The 27042-nt window shown below is 64.7% G+C and overlaps 4 protein-coding genes across 4 annotated transcripts; 2 read left to right on the top strand and 2 right to left on the bottom strand.

The window, feature by feature from the left end:
- The first annotated feature begins 188 nt into the window (after nucleotides 1-188).
- On the top strand, nucleotides 189-2188 carry CHLRE_05g245102v5 (uncharacterized protein). Its single transcript, XM_001700695.2, has 3 exons — nucleotides 189-698; nucleotides 1069-1216; nucleotides 1626-2188. Exons 1-3 carry the CDS (start codon nucleotides 426-428, stop codon nucleotides 1733-1735), a joined length of 531 nt encoding a protein of 176 aa, XP_001700747.2. The 5' UTR covers nucleotides 189-425; the 3' UTR covers nucleotides 1736-2188.
- A 62-nt stretch (nucleotides 2189-2250) lies between these two features.
- On the top strand, nucleotides 2251-11856 carry CHLRE_05g245101v5 (uncharacterized protein). The gene is made up of 13 exons (XM_043062489.1): nucleotides 2251-2476; nucleotides 2778-2879; nucleotides 3110-5567; nucleotides 5637-6161; nucleotides 6550-6617; nucleotides 7099-7225; nucleotides 7511-7638; nucleotides 8648-8815; nucleotides 9099-9635; nucleotides 9983-10054; nucleotides 10375-10455; nucleotides 10965-11049; nucleotides 11334-11856. The coding sequence occupies exons 1-13, from the start codon at nucleotides 2363-2365 to the stop codon at nucleotides 11462-11464; spliced, it is 4596 nt and encodes a 1531-aa protein (XP_042924660.1). The 5' UTR covers nucleotides 2251-2362; the 3' UTR covers nucleotides 11465-11856.
- A 142-nt stretch (nucleotides 11857-11998) lies between these two features.
- On the bottom strand, nucleotides 11999-16740 carry CHLRE_05g245100v5 (uncharacterized protein). Its single transcript, XM_043062488.1, has 7 exons — nucleotides 16660-16740; nucleotides 16381-16467; nucleotides 16000-16189; nucleotides 15238-15627; nucleotides 13634-15005; nucleotides 13217-13469; nucleotides 11999-12956 (listed from the first exon to the last, which is right to left on the bottom strand). The coding sequence occupies exons 1-7, from the start codon at nucleotides 16690-16692 to the stop codon at nucleotides 12219-12221; spliced, it is 3063 nt and encodes a 1020-aa protein (XP_042924659.1). The 5' UTR covers nucleotides 16693-16740; the 3' UTR covers nucleotides 11999-12218.
- A 48-nt stretch (nucleotides 16741-16788) lies between these two features.
- Nucleotides 16789-23040, bottom strand: CHLRE_05g245150v5 (uncharacterized protein). The gene is made up of 13 exons (XM_043062490.1): nucleotides 22712-23040; nucleotides 22584-22638; nucleotides 22248-22364; nucleotides 21904-22012; nucleotides 21372-21654; nucleotides 20689-20794; nucleotides 20051-20151; nucleotides 19276-19380; nucleotides 18838-18887; nucleotides 18585-18675; nucleotides 18202-18241; nucleotides 17813-17918; nucleotides 16789-17515 (listed from the first exon to the last, which is right to left on the bottom strand). The coding sequence occupies exons 2-13, from the start codon at nucleotides 22600-22602 to the stop codon at nucleotides 17347-17349; spliced, it is 1296 nt and encodes a 431-aa protein (XP_042924658.1). The 5' UTR covers nucleotides 22603-22638; nucleotides 22712-23040; the 3' UTR covers nucleotides 16789-17346.
- Nucleotides 23041-27042: the final 4002 nt, after the last annotated feature.

Raw genomic sequence — 27042 nt, 5'->3', positions numbered from 1 at the left:
TGGCAACCTCGATTTGGTCTTGGAGCTTGGAGGCCAAGTGGCTGCGGCCGAGGGGGTGGGGGAGGCGGAGAGCGGGGTGAGGAGGGACAGTCACACTGTGTTTGCCAACCTGCCTTGAACCCTGTCCCCATCACACACTGTGTTTGCCATTCCAATCGGACTGTGGTGCGCCTGGCGCTGGTGCTGGACACCAAAGAAGCTTAACGATTTGGCTGCAAGTGTGTAGCAACGACCGTAGAAGCACACGCACGCGCAGGACTACGTTGTAGAGCGAGCACCAACATTTTGCACAGCGCTGCTCATCGCGGGATCTCCGGCCATACACGATGAACACAATTTATCAACTAAAGCCTTGCCGCGTCCTGCGCGGCGCGCGGCCTTTCGCACCGGTCGCATCACCGCGCCTTGCACGCATCGCCGCGCTGATGGCCTGTGAAGCTCGTAATCGTTTTCCGCGCCTGTGCACGAAAACGACAAGGGAACGTCATGTTTTCAGCGCTGGCGACGGGCCGACTAGCGATGGCCCCTCTACTAGCAGCTCAGGCGTGCAAAACAAGGAGGCGGAGCTGGAGCGGCTAGAGGCGGCTATCCGCGGCAAGGGGCCAGCACCGGGACCCGCAGCCTCCCGACCGCCCTCAGCGGGCATGCCCGGCGCCAAGCCGAAGCCCATCCCGATTCGCGGCATGACTCAGCAGCAGGCAAGCGCGTATAGGAGCGTTGTAGTGACTTTCGGACGCTTGGGAATAGGCGCGGGAATGGGTCGGTTGCCGTGAGGGTGGAAGCAGGCGCATTCTGGGGACGGGTGTTGCAGGGTGGTGTTGCGGGGCTGGGCACATACCATAGGCTGGCGCCAGAATGCACGTGACCCAGATTGCCAGCGACCATGACATTGAAACTTTTGGAGCGTGGAAATTGCGGCGTTAGCGCTTAGCCCTCGCCACCCCGCCTCGTTGCCCAACGCCGGAATGCCGCCCTCCCCTACCGTTCCCCCCACCCCTCCTCGGCCCCCTTACCCCGTCCCTCCGTTCACATACCGTACGGTATTCCTTCCTTCCTACCTGCTCGCAGAACAAGATCGACAGTCAGTATGAGAACATGGCGGCCTGGTCGGAGGGCCAGCTGTTCCCCGAGGGCTGGGAGCGCATGGACCTCGGCACCAAACTGACGGAGTTGTACCTGGGCCGGCGCGGGGTGCTGTTCTGGGCCAACAAGGCCGGTGGGTTGGAAAAGGGGTGAATGAAAAGGAGGCAGAGGTTGGCCTATGAGGGCAGAGAGGTGGGGGCACAGGCGGAAGAGGGGCGAAGAGAAGGATGGAGGAGAAGGGCGGAGAGGCTGGAGAGGAGGGACGGGTTAGGAGCGCAGCGATTGGCTGAGGTTGGGGATTCGCCATGGGTGGGGACTTGGGAGCTCATGAGTGATGCCGGTTATGCAGCTGCTTGCCAGTAATGAACAACTGGTGCAGCAATGCCGTAGAAACGTACGGAAGCGGGGCGCTCCGTGGGGACGCACCACCCGCTTCGTCCGCGCTACCAGGCCGGGCCAGACCCCGGGTCGACCCCGCGGTGCAACACATACTGATACCCGCCTTCACGCCATACCACCAACCCTCCCCCGCCAACCCGCAGCCTACGCCTCCGTCTTCGTGCTGCTGGGCGGCTGGATCGCGTTCCGCTTCGTGGGGCCGGCGCTGGGGCTGTACAAGCTGGCGGGCGAGTTCGCGCCGCCGCCCGTGTGAACACGTTTCGGCATTTCGCAGTGGAGGTGGGAATGGAGGTGGGAGTGGAAGTGCGAGTGCAGGTGTGGGGCGGCAGAAGGGGCCAGGAGGGTTGTATTGTGTCGCCCTGCGCAGCTGAGAAGGAGGGAAGCGAGGTTAGTACAGGGCGTAGATGGCGACAGTGTTCTGTGATCGATGGAGCTAGCGACGGTTAGGGTCCGACCCACGGGGCAGAAGCAGGCCAGGCACAACGAGCCAGTCGCGATGCGGACTGGCTGTGCGGCGTAGCTGCAGTTAGGTAGGCGCGTGTGCTGTTGCTGCGCGTGGTGGCGTCTCGGTGTCCCATTCGGGTAGTGGGCCGGTGCACAGCAAGCGACCGAGGCGACGTCGACGCGGATGGGCAGGCGAGGCGGCTATCCGTTCAACTGTGTTCTTCCTTCCGCAAGGCATGCAGAATTGTAACAGTAAAGCCGTCTGGTGACGTGTACGCAAACATCCTTCACGCTTAAACGAGGACGCGCCCTCGGCCTGGTATTGACCGCCACGTTGGAAAAGTACAGTCGGCATTTCCCTACTAGGTTCTCGGCTTCCCTCGTACGTCGCTCCTTTGCATCTTCGTAGCAGCAGTCACTGGGCAGCGGCGCCGGCATGAACAGCGCGGCCGCGGGCGCCGCGGCCGGCAGCAGCAGCAGCAGCGCCGCGGCGGGCTCGGCGCCAGCGGACGACGTGCCCTGCTTCGAGTGGCTGTGGCTCAACCCGCAGGTGAGAGGAAGAGATAGACCGAGACTGCAGGAGATAAGGGAGCCGGGCGCAGAGGGTTTGCAAAGCTAGGCGCGAAACCTTCGCGGCGACTCCTTCGGTCGGCTTGCCGGTGCCTCGACCGCATTGTGTCGGACTGCTCGTGTTGAGGTCGCTCCTGCGTGTCTCGCCGCCGGCCTAATCACCGAGGCGGGCCGAGCCCCCGCCTTCCCGAGCCGCCATGCCCCTCACCACCCGCCCCACGTGTCAGCTCATGACTATGCCCGACTCATCCGTCCCTACCGCACATCGCAAATCAACGCAGTTTTCGGACTTCACACTGGAGGTGCGGCTGCACCCGCACCTGCAGCCGCAGCATCAGCATCAGCTGGCGGAGGAGCAGGAGAACGGGGAGCAAGAGCAGGAGGTGGGTCCGTGGGTGCGGAACTTACGGTGGGATATGCGGGAAGTGTGGTAGCGTGGCGTGTCAGGCAGGGCGAGGAGCAGCTCAAGGGGAAGAGATTTACAGTGCCACCGGGGAAACTTGCAGTGGATGCATGTAACGGTATGTGGTGGTGACCCGAAACGAGTGATGTTCTTGCCTTTGAAGAATTTGACGTATAAACAGTGGTCTGGCCTTACATACGATACGTGCAGGATGATGATGACATCAGCTCTGTCGATATGAGTGAAGAAGCGGTGGAGCCAGAGGCAGCTGCTACTGCCGCAACGCAGCAGCAGCAGCCGCTGGCGGCGGCTGACAGCGGTGGTGGCAGCAGTAGCATGGTCAGCCTGACGGCGCCTAGCCCTGTGCGCCGTGCTTGCACGCCTGGAGGCACTGGCAGCGGTGCCGGCGGCATTCATGATGACAGCGCTGCTGGACCGGGCTTAGCAGCAGTGGGCAATGCGGCGGCGGCCTATGCGGCGGCCTATGCGGAGGCCAATGCGCGCGGCGGCGCCGCCGCCGGTAGTGGTGGAGGCGGCGGCGCCGGTAGTGGTGGAGGCGGCGGCGCCAGGCACGCGACGCTGCAGTCTAGGGGGCAGCGCAGTGGCCAGCAGCCGTCAGGGTCAGTGCCAAGGGGCACAACGGCTGCAGAGCAGCCGCCGGCAGAGGGAGCCCAGAACGAGCCGCGCCAACAGGCAACACGGCCGCCTGCTGATGAGAGGCAGCAGCAGCTGCAGCAGCCGGCCCAGCAGCCACCACAGCTGCAGCAGGCAGCTGGGCAGCAGCTGCCAAAGGCGCAGGCATTGGCGCACGCGCAGGCTCACGCGCAGGCTGTCGCAGAGGCTGCACAAGCACAGGCTCGCCGCCCGCATGCCACTGGGCAGCGCCATCCCGCCGGCAGTTCCACTCTCTCAGCCATGGGTGCTGCCGCAGCGGCCGCAGACACCGCTGTCGGCGACGCCGTAGGCTATGCCGCTAGCACTTCGGATGCTGCCGGACGTTCAGAAGCAGGACCGGCAGCAGCAGACCGCGGTGGCGACGGCTTTAGAGGTGGAGGTGACGAACGCTGTGGCAGCACTGGCAGAAATGGTAGCAGGGCCGTCAGAGCTGGCGGGAGCAGTAGCTGGCCGCGACCGCCCGCACACGGCAGTAGCAGCCGGGCGGGAGGCAGTAGCAGAGTCGGCAGCAGTAGCAGCACAGCTGGCAGCGCTGGCGGCGCTGGGCCGGGCATGGCTGCGCTGGCAGCCGCAGTAGCAGCCGCTACAGCGGCCGGCAGTAGCAGCGGTCACCAGGCGCAAGCGCACCACCAGCACCTCCGCCCCTTCCACCATCACCGCCACCACCAGGATCAACAGCAGGAGCCGCTTGATGCAGGGGCCGGCTGCGCCGGCGAAGGAGGGGATCACGGGGAGCGCGGCACAGGCGGCGCTACCTCGCACCAACTGCCGCCCGCCGCCATGTCACCGGATGCTGCATCCCCGGCCGACACCTTCCTAGACCGCGACCAGCGCGCAACGGCCACGTCGCCGCCTGCCGGAGGCACTGGCATCGCCACCGGGAACGGCAGTAGCACCCGAAGCGCAGGGCCGGGAACCGGCAGTAGCAGCCGCGCCAGCCCGATACGTGCTACAGCACCGGATGTGGACCGGGCTCTCTGGCCCGCGGGTCCTGAGACATCGTTGGAGCCGGCGTTGTCAACCTGCGGCGATGCAGCACGCCCCCAGTTGGCTGAAGCGCTCACGCAGCCAGAACGCTCCCACCCCCAGCCGCCTCCCCATCGCCACCACCGCCCTGGAGAGGCCGAGAGCTGCGCCAGTCGCGAGCCGGAGGCAGAGGAAGTGGCGGAGGCGATGGCGGGGGCTGTGGCGGCGCTGCCGACGGAGGCGATCGGCCCAGGCGGCTGGCGCCATCCTGCGCCGCCGGCAGGCGGCGGCGCCCAGGCTGCGGGCAGCCCAAGCGGTGACGCCAGCCGCGGGCAACGGCCATCCGGGCAGCTGCTACAGCAGCTACCGCCACTGCAGCCGACACGGCCGGCCCGGCCTCAGCACGCGCTGCTGAGGCCGCCGGCGCCGTCATGTGCCGCTGGCTTGACACGGGCGTCTTCGGCCCCCGAGCCGCAGCGGCAACACGACTTCCCTGCTCTTGACGCTACAGCCGGCCCCACAGCCGGTGGCCCCTCAGCAGCCTGCGGCCCTTCAACAGCCTGCGGCCCCTCGGCTGCCGCGTCTCGTCCAGCCCGCTATCGTAGGCAGTCGCAGCAGCAGCCGTCAGCGCGCGACGGTGCGGCCAAGTTGGGAACACGGACGGCGCCGGAGGTGGAGGCGGGTCCAGAACAGAAAGCAGAGGAGGGGCAGCAGGCGGAGGGGCCGCAGCCCGAGTGGCAGCCGCCGGAGGGGCAGCAGCCGGAGGGGCAGCAGCCGGAGGGGCAGCAGCAGCAGGGCGCCCCGAGCCGGTCTGACAGCTGGGCCAGCCTTAGCAGCAGCCTACCTGCGACCGCCCCGGTGCCCCCGCCGGCGTCGACATCGGCGTCACCGCCCCCCAGGCCACTGGCACCAGCGGCTGCAGGGGCAGCGGCTGCAGGGGCAGCGGCTGGCGCGGCTGTGGGTGGGACAGGCGGCCACGACACGTCCGGCCGGCGCAGCTCATCGGGTGACGCGGGTGGTGGCACGGGTGATGCGTGCGGAAGGGGCGGTGGCGCCGGCGTGCTGGCAACCGCCACACACTCCCCACCCGCAACAGCGGAGGCGGACTCCGAGCACCAATGGAAGCATGTGGACCCGGATCCAGACCAGGACTCAGACCAGCAGCAGAAGCGACGGCGGCAGTCCCGGCGCCGCCGGCCGCGCCCCCCGCGCCCGGCGCCGCCGCCGCCGCCGCCGCCGCCGCCACTGCGCACCTTCCGTGTGCATGCGGCCGTACTTGCCGCCACGTCAGACTACTTCCGAGCCCTGCTACAGAACTGGACGCCCTCCGCCTCAACCGCCTCAACCGCCTCAACCGCCTCAACCGCCGCCGCTCCTGCTGGCTCTGCCTCGGCGGCTGGGGCCGCGGCCCCTTCGGCGGCCGAGGGGGATGATGCCGCCTTCGGCAGTGGCAGCAGCATGGCCGGCAGGACAGGAGGAGGAGGAGGAGGAGGAGCAGCAGGGGGAGGAGCAGGGGGAGGAGTCGGGGGCGCAGGGGCCGGCAGCAGCGGCGTGCTGACCATGTATGTGGGTCCTGACGAGGTGGAGTGCGCCGAGCTGATGCTCAAATTCATGTACACGGGTGGGTGGGGTTGGGCGGACTGAGGGGGCTGCAGGTGGGTGGTTGGGTTTGCGTGATTCCAACCCCAAGTAAAGCAAGTGGTGGCTCGGGGACTGGGAGGAGGAGGCACGTGCGTAGGCTGCGTGTGTCGGTTTTGCGCAGGCGTGATGAGCGCGCCTTGCTTGATGCACAGTACAGGCTCAGGGCTGCTCATGCAGCCATCCAGCCGTCGAATACCGTACACCGCACGCGACAAGCCCGCTGGGTCCCCGAATCCTCTCCTCTGAGTTGTCAACCCATCAACCCCGCCCGCCCCCGCCTGATTTGCCATTGTTCCTGGCTACGCCTTCACTTCTTAAATAGTTATGACTGTAACCCCCCGCCCGCCCCACCGCGCCGCCACTCACAGGCCGGCTGCCGCCGGGCCTGGACCCGCCCCAGCTGCTGTCGCTGCTGCTGCTGGCAGACCAGTACTCGGTGAGCAGCATGGCGAGGTTACATTCAGGGGGGGGGAGGAGGAGTGAGCAGCGGTCTGGTGGGGGGGCTGGGGCTGAAGGTCAACATGGTGTGTGGGCGTGCGAAACGCAGCGTGTTCATGACTACCGGTACCGTCAAGAACCGCGTGACGCAGCCCACGTGGCGGGTGGATGGGAGGGGTTCCGGAAGGATTTGTGATGCTGAGAGGGGCTTGCCGGCTGATAGCGGCGCACCTGTGGTTATGAAAGCAGCACGCATGTCTGTCGTATGGGGGCGGGCGTGTTTATTCCTGAGTCGGGACAAGCACACCCCATAAATCACAAATAAACACACACACGCCTGCGTCTCACCACCTCTGCTCTTGCTTGTACTAGGAATTCAGCCGCTTGCGCCTCCCCCAACCCACCCAACCACCCCGCCCAACCACTCCTCCCAACCACCCAACCGCCCCTCCCAACCAACCGCCCTCCCAACCGCCCAGGTGGGCCGGCTGCTGGGCGCCGTGAACGCGGCCTTTGCGGGCCTGCCGCTGCCGGGTCTGTCGCTGTCGCAGCTGCTGCAGCTGTACCAACTGCCCGAGCTGCTGCACACCGGGGGACAGCTGGCGGGTGAGTGGGCGGTTGGTGGGGGGGTATTGTAAGTACCAGCCCAAACGAGAGGGGGAGGGGGATGCACGGGTGAATAGGGGTTTGCACGGATCAGGATGCCGGGTAAGTAGGGTGAGTAGGGTTCAGAAGGGTAAGGGTGTAGGGTAGGTCGCAGCATACGTTGCAGGGAGGGGGTCCCACAAATCGCGCTCACACACACAATCCTCTTCCACTTCCTCTTTACCCCACCACACGCGCACACACACACGCCTCCATCCACCGCCATACATAAACAATCCCACACAGGCGCGCTGTCGCGGCTGGTGGACAAGCTGGTGTCGGAGCTGGGTGACCTGGAGCTGGTGCTGGACTGCCCGGGGCGGCGGGGGCAGCTGGTGGGGCTGCCGTACGAGGCACTGCGGCTGCTGCTGCAGGTGAGGTAGGGGGGGCAGCTCATTTTATAACCCAGAGGAAGCCAACAGAACGAACCCAGAGCGTGGAGGGGGGTGGCAGGGTTGAGGGGAAAGGGGGAGATAGGGGCTGGGTGGCAGAGACGGGGAGAGATGGGGGATGCGAGTGAGGCTGCAAGATGTGGGGCCGGGGTGGGGTTGCGATGCTGTCGTATGGCTGGAGACATGAGATGTTAGGTTGAGAGGTGTGGAGATGTGGGGCCGGGGTTTGAGACGTGGGGTGCGGGGAGGCAGGATGGGAGGCGCGGGTTGGGGCTGAGAGGCAGGGCGCGTGATGGGACAGTGGCAAGGCAGGTTGGTAAAGTCCCTTAGGGCGCAGCTAATTCCCATACCCAGCAAAAGGCAAACAATTGGCAGAGGCAGGGCAAGAGTGCGCGGCTGGCCTAACGCCGGAGTTACTGTACCGACGAGTTGCTGGCTGGCTGGAAGTTTGCTGACGCGCATTCCTCACGCTCCGGGCGCCCGGCCAGGCGATAGCACCACACAGACACACCGCAACGCCACACTCGCGAGGCAGAGCCGCATCGCACCTGCAGGAAGGTGACCAGCGTCCACGGATGAGCACGAGAGGCAGCCGCAGAGAAAATGCAAACGGAGTGCAGCAAAGCAATGGCCGGGCGACAGCGTGACAAGCAGGGGCGCAAACAGGGCGAGGCAAGGCAGAAGAGGGCGCCCGAATGTACGGATGAGTGGCGGGCGAGTCGAATGCAATTGCGAGACGAACACACCCGACAGCTAGTGGCTGAGAGGCAGGGCGCGTGTGGTCGTTTAAGTCCCGAGGCCCGCGCGCGGTTGTAGTCGGTGTTGCAGGTGGGGTGAGGGGGGGTGGCGGGGGGAGGGGCCGGTACACATGTGGTACAGTTCTTGCAACCCTCATGGGCGGACATGTGGCGACAGGCCTGGACAAAATCCCGCGCATCTCAATGGCACCCTGCTCTCCCCGTTCCCCTTTCCCATCTTTTCCCTCACACAGAGTCCCGAGGTGCGGTGCTGGAATGAGAACACAGTGGTGGCGGCGCTGGTGGAGTGGGGCGCGGGCCCCGTGGGTCACGCCGCCAGCCCTGAGCAGCGGCGGCAGCTGGCGGGCTGTGTGCGGCTGCAGCATTGCACCCACTCCTATCTGGCCTACGTCATTCCACAGGTGAGCACGTGCGTGTGTGCGTGTGTGTCCGGTTGAGTTGTCTGGGTGTCTGGGTGGCGGTCTGTGTGTCTGGGTTGCGGTCTGTGCTGGCTTCCTGCTTCTGATGATGCATACGGTATTGCCTGATCACTTGTGAACAGGTAGGCACGCGCCGCCGACCTTACTCGCAAGCTTTTGAAAAACCCTACATCATTACATCGCGCCTTGCCAATCCTCCACCCCCCACATCCCTCCTCCCTCCAACTCTCCCCCCTTCACACACACGCCCCTCCCACCCCCGCAGGTGCCCTGGCTGGTGTCGGCTCTGGACCCGTGCCGCCTACTGCTAGCGATGGCCTGGGCTCGCGCCGACCCCTCCAGCCGAGACGTGTACACCGCAGAGCGCTTCTTCGAAACCACCACCTCCCCCGCGGCACAGCAGCTACAGCTGCAGCAGGCGCAGCAGCAGGCCGCGCAGCAGCAGCACGCGGCTGCAGCACTGGCGGGAGGGGCGGGAGGAGGGCCGGCAGTAGCAGGGGCGACGGCTGTAGCGGCGGGCGGTGCGGAGGTGGAGGCTGCAATGGGGCTGGCCGCCGCCGGATCCAGCAGCGGCGGCGGCGGTGCTGGCGGCGGCATGACCGGTATCTCCGGCCCCAGCACTGGCGGCGGCGGCGCCACGGCTGTCGACTTTGCGGCGGCGCCGCCGCCGCCGCCGCAGCTGCTGCCTGTGTTTGTGTCGCGGGCTCGGCCTCTGTCGCAGCGTGTCACGTTTGACTGGTCCATCGACTTCGCCACACTGCAGCAGCTGTATGCGGACTCCAGGGCCACGCGCTCACTGCAGGTGGGGGTGGGGGGGGGGCGTGGGGGGTGGGGGGGGGGGAATGGGCGTGGGGGTGGGGGTGGGGTTGGGCACAAACGCAATGACACCGGCACGGTTTCACGCATGGTCACTCGAAGATGCAGTGGCACACAGCACGCCAGCTCCCACACGAAACCATGTGGTCCTTGTAGCAAACACACACACACACACACACACGCGCATGTGGCGTCCATCTTCTCCCCTTGCGTTTCAAACACACGCCTTTGAATACGCACACGCCCCACCCCCAACATCCTCCCTCCTCCCCCCGCCCTTCCCCTACCTCCCCCATCCTCCTACCTTCTCACCTTCACCTCCCCTTCCCCCAGGTGGTCACCAGCGAGCCCGCCTTCTTCGGCGGCTTCCACTGGTGGCTGCGGTACGACCTGGACGCATCGCAGGTACGGGAGGCTGAGGGGGCGAGGGAGGGGGAGGGAGGGAGGGGGGCGTGTGTACGGTGAAGAGGAGGGAGGGAAGGGGAGTAAGCCGTTCATGCAAAATGGAGTGTGCAAATCACAAGTATGAAGGTGAAGGTTGAGTTCTCATGTGAGTATTTTGCCTGGCGTGACCCTGGAAACGACGCTCCCCGCGCGTCCAAGCCGCCCGGGACTGCTGGTGGTTCCCCTTCCACCCGCCGTCTTTCCCCCACCCCGCCTCTCTTCCCAAGCGGCCCAACCCACTCCCGCCCCCCACCCACCCACCCACTCCCCCCCCCTCTCAGCCGCCCGAGTACCGCGAGCACATGGGTCTGGCCTGCAACGTGCGGCTGGCGGGGCGCAAACACAACCTGCCCTGCGTCAAGGTGCGTGTGTGTGTGTGTGTGTGTGTGTGTGTGTGTGTGTGTGTTTGTGTTTGTGTGCGTGGGTATGTGTATGTGTGCGTGTGCGTGTGCGTGTGGGCAGGGTGTGTGTGTGTGCCCGGGCCCAACGGAAAAGTCCCATCATTCTGAGGAAGCCAGGCAGGAAGGCAGGTCGGAAGCTGAGGTGGCAGGGGGTCTCCGCCGGTGGTTGGTTGATTGGGGAGGGGCGGAACTGGACTCGAACCCATGTAACAATGTTGTTGTTGAAGGTGTTGGTTCGAACGGCGCGGCGCCTGTCTTCCTCGCTACCTGTGCCGGCCACCTGGATGCCCGTCCACCATGTCGTTCCGGAACCCGATACCGTGTCATACTGTTACGGTATCCGACTATTTCACGGCGAACCCCCGCCTTCCTCTCTCGCGCGCGCCGCCCTCACGTTCCCACGCCCGCACGGCCCCACCCCCGCACCTGCACCTACACCCGCACCCACCCGCACCCCCACCCCCGCACAGGTCAAGGCCAGCGTGTGCGCCCGACAGGATGCGGGGGTGCTGGGGGAGGGCAGCTACAGCCTGCGCAAGAGCTTCAGCTACCACGGTGCGTGTGGACGTGGGGAGGAGCTGGACTCCTTGGGGTCGGAGGAATCTGGTGGGGTAAACTGTGCATGCCTGTGCTACCCCTTGCCGCCCTACCTACCCCGCCCCCCCTGCAACCCGCCCCCCTTAATCATGAGTGTATCCCCCCCTCCCACACACACACACACACACACACACACACACACACACACACACACACACACACACACACACACACACACACACACACACACACACACAAACCCACCCATGTACCTTTCCCCTCCTGCGGCTGCACCGCTGCAGTGATGAACGCCTGCCCGGTGGGGCTGTGGGGCTTCTTCGGCCTCACGCCCGACAGAGGCGAGGAGGGCTGGCGGCGCTTCGTGTTCGAGGGCCGCGTTTGGCTGAGGTGTACCATAGAGGAGTGCCACTAGCACCACCCGCTGCAACTACCGCAGGAAGATGGCGGAGAGCGCGGAATAGCGGATCCGGCGGAAGGCACGCAGCCAATGTTTCACGCGAGGCCTCTGCGCAACATGGCCGCGTGTGCCGGCATGTGCAGTGCATCGGTGCAGATGACTCCAGAGTTGCCATACGACGCATGCCGCATCAGATGCAATTGAGCAAATGCCGACTGCCGACTGTCGCATGGTCAGTTTTCGAGGGGGGGGGGGCTTTCTGCCAAGGGCTGTGAGTGCTGTGAGGCTTGGAGGCTAGAGCTTAGCAAGAAATTGACAACAAAGTGGCCCTCCATTTCAAGGAAAACATGGGATGCGCCCACGCCACGTTAGTGCGTGTCTGAGGCTGAACGTTTTAGAACTAAAATCTGGATAAGAAATGGAAGATATGTTACGGCGGCAGAGCTGACGGACGGAGTGGGATGCACGGGTTGGAGCCCCCCGCTGTCCTGTACGACTGGAGCAACTGGTGCGCGAGAGGAGCGCCCGTATGGGATGCGAGGCAGTTGCGTTGTTAGGTTTATGTAAAGTTGTACAGTGCCGTATGCCAACGAGTGTCCAAACTGCAACCCATGGCTATACGGTTGCGCGCACCCGTCCAGTACTATCTCCTACGCAGTAGTCATCAGACCCAATCCAGCCTGACCTCCCTGGCATTGTCAATGCATTCCAGGGATGAGGTGACGGCGGCGCCGCCCCATGGGCCGCTGCTCCTGCCCACAATCACCCATCACTGCTGCGTGCCTGGCTGCTGCTTCCTACCCTCCACCACCTGGCGCATCCAGGCCGCCAGGCCCCGCCCACCGTCCTCGTCCACCTCCGCCCGCCGCCGCAGCGCCACTGCCGCAGCCAGGCGCTGCCAGTCGGGCACGGGGCAGCCGAGCTCCACAAGCAGCCGCAGCGTGCCTACCTGTGCCGCACACAGCGCCCGGCCGCCCCCCGCGCCACCGCCTCCTGCTCCTCCTCCTGCACCGCCACCACCATCTCCACCACCACCAACAACAGTACCGTCATCACAAATGCTGTACACCGCACTGGCCAGCACGTGCATCTCATCGGCCGGCGGCGGCGCCCGAAGAAAGGCTCCTGCGCCAGCTCCAATGCCACCGTACCCATCCCCATCACAATCATCACCACCACTCCCATCAACTCCACCTCCACCCTTATCACCACCATCGCCATCCGCAGCGTCCGCCGCCGCCGCCGCCAGGCCTGCTGCCGCCGCCAGGCCTGCTGCCGCCGCCGGGCCTGCTGCCGCTGCTGCCGCCGCCTCCGCCGCCTGCTGTTGTGTCCCTCCTCCTCCTCCTCCTCCTCCTCCTCTTCCTCCTCCTCTTCCTCCTCCTCCTCCTCCTCCTGCTCCTCCTCCTGCTCCTCCTCCTGCCGTCCAGGGGCAGGCCAGCTGTGTGGCCAGGTGCCGCAGCAGCAGCAGGTCGTCATGCCGGGCCGCGGCCAGGTACAGCGACGGACGCTGAGGAGTGAGGGCGGGGTGGGATGCAGAGAGCGACAGGGAGTGCGACAGGGAGAGCGACAGGGAGAACGACAGGGAGAGCGGCGGGATGAGTGGCGGAATGAGCGACAGGGTGGGTGACAGGGAGAGCGGCGGGATGAGCGACAGGGCGGGCGACAGGCAGCGGCAGCAGCACATGAGCACGTAGCCACACAACGCATTCCGTTGTTGCCGGCACCGCAAGGGCTTGCGTGCCCCACCGACGCACCCACCGGCCTTACCAGGGCAGCCTGCTCCACCGCCGCCGTCAACAGCTGCACCGCCGCAACGCAGCCGCTCGCCACGGCCCCCGGCAGCGCTCGTTGTGCATCCCCAGACGGCGCCGCCGCGCCCAGCCCCGCCATTCCGAACTCCATGTCGGTCGACAGCAGCCGCCGCAGCAGCCACAGAGTGCCCGACCTGGCGGCAGCGGGCAGCAGGACGTGGGCGAGCAGGTGGAGCGGCACACGCACCGCGCCGCAGTCCACAAGCCACCTGCGCAGGGGACGCGACGGGCACCGCCACTCAAAGTGCAAAATGCGTCACGCAGATGACAGCACACAGCTGTGCCTATGCCACACGCATGTGGTGAGGATACTCCGTACGCGCTCGCTCGCGCTGTGTTATGCCGCGCTACCAGGCATGGCGCCCGCACCTACCTGAAGCACGGCATGTTGCCGCCCTCAGCCGCCAACGCCAGCAATCGCCAGCCCATGCGCAGGAGCCAAGGCTGCAGCCAGATGCCGTCTGCGACATCCACCGGGCCCCCTCCCATCCCGTCCTCCCACTCCTCCTCCAACGCCACGGTGCCTAGCAGCTGAAGCGCCGCCAGCCGACCGCCGCGCGCTGCAACAGCCGCGGCCTCAAACAGCACCGGCAGCGGCAGCGGTCCAAGAGGCAGGGCCGCCGCCGCCTGCTGCTGCTGCGCCTGCACCTGTTGCTGCAAATGCATGCCTCCGCCTCCGTCCTCATCGCCCTCACCGCCACCATGCTCGCCTTCGCCTCCGCGCATCTGTCGCCGCCGTGTCGCCGACATGCGCTGTAGCACCAGCCGCAGCACTGCCGGATCAGGCGCCTCCACCGCCGCCATCACCGTGCCTTCGTCCGGCTCGTAGTACCCCTCCTTCTGACCCCGCCACTGATCCCCCTCCCCGTCGGCCACACCATCCCCAGCACCGGCACCGGCGGCTGCACCCATGGCGGCGGCGGCGCCGCCTGCCGCCTGTTGCGCCTGCTGTTGCTGCTGCGCCTGCTGCTGCTGCGCCTGCTGCTGTGCCTGCTGCGCCTGCTGCTGTCGGGCTCTTCGCAGCTCGTCACTGCGGGAGCACAGCCAGGCAAGCCGCTCCGCACCGTCAGGCCGATGCGCGGCGCGATACGTGGCCTCGGCACTCGGCACGTACCCCCGCCCCTCCAGCCACTCCACCTTGTCCCGCCAGTCCGGCCGGGGGCTGCCCGCCGCCGCCTGCAGCAAGTACGACCGCGTGTGGGCGTCCAGCTCCAACTCTTTGAACGGCTCCAGGCACGGGTGCGGTGCGGCGCTGGCGGCGTCGCGGCCCCACACGTCCTTCTCACTGCCAGTATCACTGTCGTCCTCGTCCTCCGCTGCCTGTAGCGCTGCGGGGGCGCTTGCCGAGCCCCCCGCCACTGCGGTGCCCAGCGCAGATGCCGATCCCACCTGAGGCAGAGCCGGCTCCACGGTAGGCCGGCTGCAGTAGAACGCCTCCTCCTGCTCAGCCAGCTCGACTGTGGCCGCAGCCAGCTTGCGCGCGACGTCCGTCAGGGTTGCGGCGTTGCTGGTCGCCGCGACCCTGTCCTCCTCCACCTGCTGAGACCGCTCGCGATCGTGTGTGAGCGCCAGCGCCGCATTGACGGCCTGCTCTGTGGACGCCACAGCGGCGGCGGTGGCTCGCAGTGAGGTGAGGGCGCGGGCGGCAGCGGCGCGACGCGCCTCCGCCTCCGCCGCCCATGTGCCTTCCAGCCGCTGCAGTGCGGGTAGGTCCAGGCCAGCCGCCACCGCCAGCAGCAGCTGGCCTGTGGGACCGGCAACGACAAGACGCAATACGAGGGCGCGCGGTGTGTCACGGTACTCTACAGGCGCAGTGCCCCAAGCCCAAGTACAACTGGAGATCCAGTAGGGAAAGCCGATGGATCACGCAGACTTGCAAATCTGCAAACGCCAGCCAGCGATTTCGGGCGGTTTTTTGGCCCGCCCCCATGCGAGCACAGCCCCTGCGGACAGCCGGCACAAGACGCACGCACCTACCTGCGTGGCAGTCGCGCTTGCCTGCGGGGCGCCGGCGCCGCAGCCAGCGCGCCAGTCCCACGTGCCCACCTCGCGCCGCCCCCCGCACCGCCGCCTCGCTCCAGGCCGCGCCTCTGCGCAGCAGCAGCTCGCACGCCGCCCGCTGGCCCGCCTCCGCCGCAGCGCACAGCGCGTGCGGCCGAGCGCGACCGCTACTGCTACTGCTGCTGCTGCTGCTGCTGCTGCTGCTGCTGCCGTCTGCCGCTCCTGCCCCTGCTGCATCTGCCTCATGCGCCTGCTGGGGCGCTGGCGGCAGTGTGGCGGGACAGGCCAGGTCCAGTAGGTGCTCCATGAGGGGCAGCGCGCCCGCGGCCGCGGCGGCGCCCAGTACGGCGGCGTCGGGCAGGCAGCCTGCGGGCCGGACACGTAATGTCATGTGAGTCCAACAGCCTGCTAGTCAGATTCCATCCGCACCTCACACGGCATGTTGACAGCAATCCAATGGCATTGAGTTTTCATTCAGGTTGCGGCTCCAGGTGCGCGTGACCGTCGTGTGATCCGGCATCCAGCCTCCGGCCACTCGCACCCGGCTTCCCGCCTCCGGCCTCCCGCCTCTGGCCTCTCGCACCCTGCCTTCCGCCTCCCGCCTCCGGCCTCCCGCCTCCGGCCTCCCGCCTCCGGCCCCCCGCCTCCGGCCCCCCCGCCCGACACCCCCGAGACCCCAATGGCACCTTCCCGACGCTCCCAACGAAGGCCCCCACAATGGCCGCGTGCCCGCGTCACCTGCAGCCGCATGTGCGGTCATGTAGTTCTCAAGTACGCCCGAGCTCGCGGTGAGTGTGAGCAGCTGCCGCCGGCGGGCCAGCGGCATGGTCGCCGCCCGGGCAGCGGAGGCCGGGCCGGACCAGCGCCAGGCAAAGGCGTGGGTCGGCACGGGCTGGGAGAGGCGGATGGTGGTGGCGCCCGCAAATAGCTGTGGCGGTAAGATTACCGAGAGCATGAGGGGCGAGCAGGAGTCACCACGGGGGCGTGATTTGTATTCGTTGATCGCCTCCCAACTCCCAAGCAGGCCCACTCCAGTGCTCTCGCACGGCCCGCCAGCGCACGGAGCCGGCGTCGGTGCACTCCTCAATGATTGTCCCTCGCCTGCCAGTCCGCTCCCACCTGGCGGCAGCTCCTGCTGAGCAGCCTCATACTGGCTGCCACGTCGTTGGGCGGCAGGAAGGCCGCGATCGCCTCCAGCAGCTCCGGCTGCGGGATGTGGGGTGGACGCCGGAAGGCGTGTGGGGAATCAGCAAGATTGTGAGCAAGGTTTCTGGCCTTCCATACCAGGAAATATGAGCTTATGCCAAGCAAGCAGTCGACAGGGTCAGCCCGTGTCTAGGGTTTGCGCTCAGACGGGAGGGTCGCATTGACACAAATTTCCTTTGCTCGGCCACTTACGCTGAGGTGGCGATCCACATCCTTGTTGTTCATAATGGAAGCACTGCAAATCTCGATATGTGGCCAGCCAAATAAAGTTTGGTGAGCAAGACCCCAGCCACTTCCAAAAGCTTGCCGATAATTGGAGCTCTTACGTACTAAACGATGTCGGGTTTTGTTTTTGCAAGCGCCGACCATGCGAAGCCCCACACATCGCAACCGCCAAGAGTCACGACGCGTGTTCACCATGCTGCAACCCAGCCTCGAGCAGCCCCTCCCCTCCCCTCCCAAGCAATGCCCTCATCCATAAGAAGTTGAGAAGCTTCGCGCGGAAGACATAGCACCCAGCTTCACGCTATTTACCACAGCAGCACCAGCATCCTGCACCAGTGTCCATGAGCAACTGTGCTGGACCGTTCAGTCCAAACGTACAATTCACAATCAGTCATGCATACGTGTGTCATTGTCATTCCACCCTACTATCATCGTCAGTCCTGCTCAGTCAACAGCTGTGCGACCCTCTTGCACTCATGCCTGCACGCGCAACTTTTGAGTACAGTCCACACCCTGTCCCGGCCCCGCGACCACCAGCGTACACCTGGCGCTGTTTGGAACCAGCGCTGCTGCATTCCATCGCCTGCTGCGCCAGCTGCAGGCTGCCACCCCGCTGCCCGCATCGCCCCTTGGCTCCAATGCCCCTCAGCGCCCTCACCGCCTCGTTGGCGTCGCGCCGGACCCGCTGCTGCTGCCCCCCGCTGCCGCGCCCGTCAGCCCTGGTAGCCCCAGCATCCCAGCCACCGCCTCCGCCGCCGCCGCGCCGCTCGTGAGCGCCTGCTCCACCCCCGCCCCGTTGCAGAAGTCGCCCGCGGCCGCCCACCTGAGGAGCGAGCACATGCACATGGGTTGAGTGAGTTGAAAAGGGCGGCAACCTCTGAGTGAGACACGGCGGTGTGGGCATGCAGGCATTCGGCGAACAGGATAATGCAGAGGACCCACCGCACTGAAGCCGCAAGTAGCCCGACAAGGCCTAGCTTTGCAGTCCCGAAATCTCATGTTACCGTAACGGCACAAGACATTGCACGCTTATCTGAACCAACGCCCACGTTTCGCGCTGCCCCTTGGAGCGTGAAACCGAAACGCCACCCAGCCAGCCCCGCCCCCGCCGCACACCCACCTGCCGTCCGCCTCCCACACCGCAGGCACGCCCAGGGGTGTCGAGGTGAAGGCGCTGCCCCAGCGGTGCGCCGACAGGTACTTGGGCCGGTTGAGCGGCCGGATGCCTAAGCAGGAGCAGTGGAAGGCACGCGATATAATGTATATGAGCGATACGGTTGGCGGGAAACGAGGTCAGCTAGGTAGAGGAAAGCGGCCGTGTGTGGTGCTGCACCCTATCTAACAGCGTGCCGGCGTGTGTGTGTGTGTGTGTGTGTGTGTGTGTGTGTGTGTGTGTGTGTGTGTGTGTGTGTGCGTGTGCGTGTGTGTGTGTGTTGCGGCCTTGCGGGACTTGATGCATATTGACCAGGTGCCCCCACCCGCCGGCGACGCCCTCCTCCTGCCGCTCACCCATGGCTGCCCGCAGGTCCGCCTGCATGCCCGCCCACACCTGCACACATGAGCGGGAGGGAGAGAGGAGGGGAGGGAGGGGAGGAGTGGGGAGTTCCAATTATAAAGGAACTGGAGAGAGGCGGACGCGTGCTCGTGTGGGTGAAGTCATTCCGGGTGCGTGCTAAAAGGGGCACGAAAGCCACAGACCTTGTAGGTTGAGGCTTTGTGTTGACCAAGCATACATGCAGCCTTATGTGCGCTTTGTACGTGCTCAGTCCTTTCCCCTCCACGGTCCAGATCTTGCCCCACCCGAGCAGCTGGACAACGCCGTCTCCATCCACCCTCCATCCCCATGCCGCACGCAGGCTGCGTGTGCCGCTCATGCCGCTCATGCCGCTCACCTCCTGCGCCTTCTTGGCGTTGTAGTCCGGCCCCGCGGGCGGCAGCGACGCCAGCGGTCCAATGTCGCCGATCAGCTTGGCCGCAAATTCCCTGTTGTGAAGTGGTGAAATCGGAAGGTCGCCGCCGGAATCCAAGGAAAGCAGATAATATGCCCCACGCCCCGTGCTAGGCCGCAAGCTGGGTGTCGCGCACTTAGTACTGCATTGCCTGAGCCGACACCGCACGACAGCTGCCCGCCTCCTCCTGACTCACGGCTTGGTGACTGCCACCCAGCAGGTCAGTCCGTCGTCCCGCTCGCGGCCCTGTGTCACAAAGCACAAGGAAAACAATAAGCGCAGGACAATTGTATTGCAATGCACAAGGAAAACGATAAGCGCAGAGACCGTGTATGTGATGCAGAGCGACGGCCGCGGCACTGTGTGTGAGCAGGAGTTTGTGAATGAGCGCAAGGACACAGGGCGGTGACCCGGGCTGCACCGCCGAGCAGGTCGGGGGACGTTCCACGGCGGGTGGCGGGCCATCTGGCAGCTGTCGTGTGGAGCTGACTCCAACCACCCTCCAAGACCCTCCCTACCACCTCGCCCTCGCCCTCGTCCCCTCCTGCCCCTCCACTGCCTCCTCCACCTCCTCGCCCTCCTCCCCCCCGCTCCCCTCCTCCCCCTCCTCCTCCTCACCCTCCCTCCCTCTCACCGGCTTGCTGGTATCGTTGGCCACCCACTGCACGGCACTGCCGCCCACCACGTGCACCGCATCGCCCGGCAGCAGCGCACCCGCCACGTTAGGAGGCCAGCCCACCTGCCCGGCAGTGCGTGCGTGGTGTGTGTGATCATGAGTGGGGGCTGCGAGGACCGGGTGGTGGTGGTGGTGGTGGTGATGGTGGTGATGGTGGTGATGGTGGTTGGTTACATTCATGATCAATCAAGAAGGGAAGTTGTAGCCAGGCACAGCGGTACCGCAGGCGGGGGTGGGGTTGGGGGGGGGGCGGTTGTAGTGCTTGCAGGCGAGGCATGTCGCAGGGCGGCTGGCTGGGAGTGGGTGCGCACGTGATCGGCGTAAAGCTCCGTGGGTGGATGGTTGACCCAAGACAAGCCGCGTCCCGGGCGTCAGTCGGAAGACCGTGGGCCCCGCCCTCCCAGCTCCGGCCCCTCTCTCGCTGCCACCCGCTCACCCGCCCACGCCCCACGTACCTCAGGCCCAATCCCTGCCGCCCCGCAACCAAGCACCCACTAGCCTCCTCCCTCCTGCCTCCTCCCTCCCCCTCCTCCCTCCCCCTCCTCCCTGATGCGCACCACCAAGCCCGGCCGGCGACATTCATCGCCGGTGCCGCTCGCCCTGCTGCTCCATGACGCCTCGGCCCGCTCCCATAGTTATAATTGCTTGCAACTGTCGCCTCTGCCTCTGCTCCACTAGTTTGGTTTAATTTAGACTGGTATTAACAACAACCCCTCCCTTCGCACTGCCTCACCATGAGGCTGAACAGAGGCACTCGGGTTAGCGCCGCCAGCCTCGCCACCAGCGCACTCAGAGCCGCGGTGCCGCCCTCAAACGTGATCTGGCCAGGCGAGCCTGAGGGAGAACGGGTCGGAGAAGGGCTTACTCAGCGAGTGCGGGAGCAAGTTGGTGCGTTAGTGCGCGGGTATGCGTTTGACAGAGGTCCCCGCGAAAACCCCACCTCCCCCCTGCTGCCCCAAACGTCACCCGCCACCCGCCCCCCCTCTACGATCATCGGTACGCAACCGCTTGCCTTGCAACACCTGATGTTTTACATGCTCTCCCCTGCTTCCCCTGCTTGTATTCTGTTCCCAATGTTTTAACGTTGCAGCCTCCCACTGCCCGCCTCCCCCCCTCTTCACATACCCTCCTCTGACAAACCACCACCACCTCATCTTGCTGCCGTTCCCCTCACTCCCACACCCCACCACCACCTCCTCCTGCTGCCGTCCCCCCCCTTACTCCCACACCCCACCTGGCCTCGCCACCTGGCTGTCCCCCCCCCCCTCCCCCACGCCCCACCTGGCCTCGCCACCTGGCTGTCCCCCCCCCTTCCCCCACCCCACCTGGCCTCGCCACCTGACTGTCCCCCCCCTTACTCCTCCACCCCACCTGGCCTCGCCACCTGACTGTCTGTGATGAGCAGCGCGTCAAACACGCCCAGGTTCCACAGCTCCCCCGCCGGCAGCCCAGGGTCCACGCCGCCGTTGGAGCCCACCTGCAGCAGGCGACGGGGTGGAGCGGAGCGGTTGGGTGGTTGCGCGAGTGGGAGTTTGGGAGGTTAAGCGGTTGGGAGGTGGAGCACTTGGGAAATGGAGCGGTTGGGGTTGGGGTTGTATTGGGGTGGGGTTGGGGTTGTATAAATGCGGATGTTACAGAGGGGACAGTCCCAGCACCCGAAGACGCCGAGCCATCACATGCTATCAGGGGTGGGGTCGGAGCCAATTCCATTCATACCCAGGAACCCGCAACAAGCCAGGGAGGAGAGGGGGGGGGGATTAGCCGTCCACGCAAGACATGGGGTGGTGGGGTCGAGCCGGCGCGACCAACACCATCACGCCGGGCCCCAACACTACTTGGGCGGGCCGGACAAACCTAGCGTATGGCGCCCGTCCGCCCTGCCCCGCCGCTGGTCCCTCCACGCGCAACAGGCCCCTTCATAAGCGCCACATCTCACACCACAAATGGCACATCCGCGTGCCCTGGCCACGGGCCCAACCGACCATGTTCCCGCCTCCCTCCCTCCCTCCCTTCCCACATTCCCACATCCCCGCCATCCCCCATTCCCCCCTTACCTGCACGCGCTCTCCCGCCAGGTACCACTTGCCGTCCGTGAAGCGCGCCTTGCGCACCCGCGTGTTCAGCCGCAGCGTGTTGGCGCCCTCGCCCCACCCGCCTCCGCCCTCGTCCTCGTCCCCCCCTGCGCCTGCTCCTCCCCCTCCCCCTGCCGCTGCCCCTGCCGCTGCCCCTGTCCCCCCTCGTGCCGGGCACTGCTCCAGCAGGTGCGCTACCAGCGTGTCCATCGAGGGCTTGGCCACGTACATGGGACCCGAGGCGGGAGACAGGCTGTCGAAGAAACTGCACGTGTGTATGTGTTGCATGTGGAGGGGGGAAAGGGAGACGAATGGGTCCAGGGGCATGCGGGGAAGGGCGTTGGGGAAGGTGGTCGAGCCTGGGAGCGGCAAAGCCTCAAAGGGGAGGGGGGTGCCGTACAGCACGGGCCCGGAACCTGCATGTCCCCGATCGGGTCCACTCGCCAGCCCCCAGTCCTGCTCCAAGGCCCTAGTGCACGGCCCCAACCCCACCAGCCCTCCCGAGGCCGATTACCCGCTTCCTGCCGCCTGTAGCTCCGCCGCGGACAGCTCCTCCCGCCGCTTGAACACACCACTGCTGGCGTCATACACACCCAGCTTGGGACGCCACTCTGCCACCACACCTGCAGGAGCGCCGGCGCAAGCCAACCCTTCCTGAGTGGCTGGTAAATGCTTGCCACAGAGAGGACTGCACCCGTCCAAGCAGCCCCCAACCTACACACGGGCACCGGCTGGAGCCAGGTTGCGCACAGCTGCATGACACAGGACATGTCGATCCTTGAGGAACCCGAAACCCCCCTTTGCGAGTCCAGTTGAAGCCAGCCTTGACAGCTAGGCCTGCAGCCCCGCTAGCCTCACCCGCAGCCACCCACTCCGCCACCAGCTTCTTCATGGCTGGGGATGTGGCTTTGAAGAACTGACACCCGTGGTCATACTGGTGCCCCCCGCTCGTGAAACGAGTAGACATGCGCCCGCCTGCGGCCGCGCCGCAACAAAAGGAAGGGCGCGGGGGCAACCTTGACCATGGCGGGCCGCTGCCCCGGTGCCAGGCGCACGCACTCGCGAGCAGTAACTCCGAGCGGCAAGCCAACCCAGGCGCTACCGTTCCGTTCCTCATTTGTAAGTCAGCTATACCCGTTTTCGTGGTTCCACGCCATCTCAAAGACCCCCGACAGGGCGAATTTGACGCCTCACCAGGCATGTTCTTGCCCATATCGACCAAAGTAACATTGGCCCCGAGATTTGTCAGCTGCACAATACCAATGGTGTGGTTAGCAATGTTCCGCACTTGGACCGAGCCGTCACCGCGGCGAAGTCCCCACCCGCCAAGTCGCGATTGCTCCAGCAATGCCGCCTCCTATTACCGCCACGCGAGGAGGCGAAAGCTGATAGTAGCTCATCTATGCTCTATGTCTTATGTATCGGTCCCTGCGCGTGGTGGGCCTCTAGTCGCGCACAGGCGCGAAATGTCAACCCGAGTCAGTGCGTAAGGCTAATTGCTAAGCAGACATCATATGTCAGCATGGAAACGATTACTGCCCAAACTGTACGTGAGGCTCATCCACTCGTCCACTCCCAGCTGACCTGGCCCCATTCGGCTCACCCCAGTGGCCCAAAGCCTCCAGCCCAGCTGACCTGGCCCCATTTGACTAAGTTACGTCTTCCCAAATTCGTAAGCCAATACAAGCCAGGAATAACTTGCAGCCGAGGGAACCAGCGCTCGTGTAAGGTCGCGACAATACAATGTACCGGTCCGCCACATAGGGCCACATCCATCTCCACAAGATGGGCGCCGCAAGGGTGCATCCCACGGGTGCATCCCGACGAGAAATCGTCCTGCCTCATCCACGTTCCACGTCCTTGGCTCATGAAATGCGTCAGCAGGTCCCTCTTGTAACCAATGCAGTATCCCTCATTTGTGTCAATCCAGACGTAGTTCTCCGCGTCCCCTACCTTCTTCTGCGGGACTTCACCAACCTGCCTTGACACTGTCCCATCGCACACCCCTACCTTCTTCTGTTGGCTGGCTGACTTGATTGGCTCGATACAAAGCCCGTCCAAATCCCTGCACATACGGTATCGCCAGGGGGGGGGTAGGAAACAAAGTGCCAGACCCCATGCCCCGAAATCCCCCGGGACCCCCCTTGAAGGGACGACCGACCCCCCGACGGACAAAACCTTGTTGTTCAGGGGTTAAAACCCCTCCATTTTATACCAAAGTGGTGTCAATCGACTCCTCTTGACGAGCACTATCAATCCGTGCCATCAGCGGTCCTGTTCTGAGACTTTGGTCACGGGCGGGATCCTATCCATGGAAATCCCCTCGACCCAGACCACCCCGCGCTCAACTCTCTGCAGCGTGACGAATGGACAATGTGCATCGGCAGCCTTGTTAGACGTGAACTCATGCGCACCAGCGCTTCAGAGCCCAGCTGTGTCAGTGCGCATGTGTTGAATGTGGAGACATGTCCCGACATATCCACGCCCGGACGCGCAACTTAGCCCTCCCACGCTTTGTTTGTGCTTATTACGTCATAACGTTCACATATGAGCCTCGTACTGCTGCGTTTGGCCCCTAGTTCTGCTTGTGGGGCGCTTCCCGAAATCCGCCAGGATGGGCTCCCGAAACCCGACGTGTAGCTGCTTCGCGTGTGCCGACGCATAGCGCTGTCCGGACGCTTATTGCATTGCGTGTCCGCCCGAGCGCGCTGTGGGCACTTTAGTCCGCACGCGGGGCTACGCACGCATTAAGGCACCGCGGTCACGACTAGGGTATGTGCCGGCGGTTGAACCTGAGAGTGCATTTCAAAACGAATACATGAGGCAATAACACGTAAGCCTCGGGCAACTGGCTAGACGGCGGAAAGGGAGGGAGAGACATAAGGAAAGGCCGTGACACGATGGTGTGACGGAAGGGGCAGGAACATGGACTGCCACCAAGTGCTCGGCGAGATGTGGGCACGATACAATATGGTCTTACGGAGACCACTGAGATGGTATTGGCCGGTCTGAGCAGTGTTTGTAGACGCGGCGAGGAGGAGACGTAGGCATCGGTAGAACTAGGCCCTGGACCCTGACAGTACGCGGCCAGAAGGGCACAGGGCTACGCGAGTGTGATTTGCACATACATCTGTACATAAGAATATGGCATAACGAGGAATGGGCTGCAGTCTGTCGACGACAGTCCGGGCATGGATTTGCGGAAGCTCGCTGCATAGGGGACTTGATTGCTCGAGTCCTACGGCGACGTGTGAATACGATAATTGATTAGGTTGAAGCGGTAGGAGCGTTTCCCCAATGGGCGCTCGTTGACGCGGAGCCATTCTATGCGGTTCGGCCCTCCGGCTACCCTGGCCGCGGCGACGGTCTTTGGGCCGCCGCCCATGCCCGTAGTCCGGGAGCCTAGCGCGCTTGCTTTTGTGTGACTTTTCTAGGCGGCGATAGCGTTTGCAGGCCTAGACTTTGAGGGACGACTAGAGAACAGGGCGGGTTGAGGGATGGAGACTGGGCATTGATGCTCACACTCTTCCCTAGCTTGCCCCGTGCCCCTGGTGGCCCTGGGGCGTTGTTTGAGCTACGGTGCGCATTTCCAAATAGCGACGCAAGCAGGGGGTAGTCCAGGCGCTGCATGGGGACGCTGCATGAGGGCAAAGCCTGAGTGGAAGCTGGCCCCTGCACCTTCCAGGCCTAGCTCCCCTGCGCCAATCGCGATGGTGGAAGGTGCCCGGGGCAATATAGGACCGCTCCGGAGCGCCAAGAAAGGAACCCGGCACTCCTGTGTAATACGCCACGAGTAATTGACAAGCACGAACCTTGCTCATACCGGAAGAACAGTCTCCCAGCCCTCAAGGGCTCTTCTCCCCTGACAGCGAGCCTGTCCGCAAGTTTCCAGCGCCAAGGCGCGACAGTGATTGAGGCATCGGCCTTCAGCCCGAGCCTCCGTTTCAGCGGGCCCCTGTGCCCCGGCTTCCGCATCCGCACGCCTGGTCGCATCGACCCCGTGCGCGACTCTTCGTGACCCGTCTGCCCCTGCGACGCGGTCCTGTGGTATCATACGCATCTCAACTGCGTAATTCGGCGGCTTCAAGCGCCTGAGCGACGTCAACGAGCCTCGCGAGCCCCTTGGCCAAGGTCATCGCCACCTGCCGACAGCTCTGCCAAGGCTTTGACCTTCTTTCTGGATTCAGCTATCCTTCTGGTGTATCTTCTATTTAAGACTACTCTGAGATTCTCCTGACGACCCCAACGTGAAGACCGGCTTGCGAGCATCGAATCGTCACCGAGTCCACTGGGTCAAGACCCTGAGCTATTCAAGACCTCCAACAAGACCTCCAGCTCACATCTGAGCTCTGTTTGGGAACAACGGACTGCCTATTGAGATTCCGGTTCCATCTCGGTTGCATCGCCAGCCCGACGCTTGGCCTACAGCAGCCAGTTTGTGTTCATATTACGGGAGAAGGCAGCTGAGTGAGACAGCGCCCAAAGAGTACCGTTGCTTGGACTTGTGTTCGGCTTGACACGCTCGTGTCATTGCCCGCAGTCCGCCCCGGCACATTCTCTCTCAGGCATTGCGCGACCCCAGCCCTCCTGGCTCGGCGCCCAAGCCTACAACTATATCCTGACCGCCAACGACGACCCAGTGGATTTATCAAGGCCTGGTTTACTTTGGTGCAATACCTGACATCAACGTCGGACATTACCAGCAACATCTGTGTTCAAGCGCATCCCCCTTGCGACGAACGTAACAGCCGCAGGCGTCGTCATACGACTGCCGCTGGGAGAAGCTCCGGTGTAGTCGGGCCCCAAACTCATCGCGCTGCAAAAGGTGTCCGCCCAGCAGGACGTGGCCGGCCCGCGCAGAGCTGGTTTCGCTACCGGGACTTACGACTCATCGACTTCTCTTCTTCGTCGTCAAGTTCAAGCTATTCTGCATTTACAAGCTTGAGTATTTATTGACTACGACTTCTTTTCCGACTACAGACTACAAGTCTATACTTCTGCAGCCTACCTGGCATAAACTACTCACACGCACCAGTTGGTGTTGTGTGTGACAGCTACGGCAACCCTGACTCTACAGCCGTCTGGTACCCCCTTCGCCTCTCCAGATCTGGTATTGGGTCCCCCAGACCCCGGTGGCACTCCGACCAAGTCGGCTGCCAACCGGCCCCGCCAGGGGCCAGCCCTCAGCACTACACCCCCCCGGCCCAGTGCACCCGCGGCACCCAGCATGGCCACGGACATGCTAGCGGTTTTCTTCCGCTGGCAGGGGGTCACCAGTTACAACGGCTCAGCAGACCCACACGAGTGGCTGGAGGATATTGAGGAGGAGATGGCACGCCTGGGCTATCGCCCGTGTGACTACGTGGACAAGGTGTCAGAGAAGCTGGAGTCCGCTGCCAAGACCTGGTACCGTGCATGGAAGGTTCTGCAGCTGGGTCCACTTCTATGGGACAACTTCAAGACATCATTCCTTGAACAGTTTGGCTTTTCATCTTCGGACTGGACTGAGCAGCTGCTGGATTGTGCGCAGCAGCCCGGTGAGGGCGTCGCAGCGTACTCCAACCGTTTCCTTACCCTCGCCAGGCGGGCCCAGCAGCTGACCGACCCCTCCATCGTGCGAGCCTACGTCCGCGGCCTGCGCAAGTCAGCGTCA

The sequence above is a fragment of the Chlamydomonas reinhardtii genome, chromosome 5 (genome assembly GCF_000002595.2).
Source record: "Chlamydomonas reinhardtii strain CC-503 cw92 mt+ chromosome 5, whole genome shotgun sequence".
Lineage (NCBI taxonomy): Eukaryota > Viridiplantae > Chlorophyta > Chlorophyceae > Chlamydomonadales > Chlamydomonadaceae > Chlamydomonas > Chlamydomonas reinhardtii.
The sequence above is the reverse complement of the archived record's forward strand: the minus strand, read 5'-3'. Positions and strand labels throughout refer to the sequence as shown.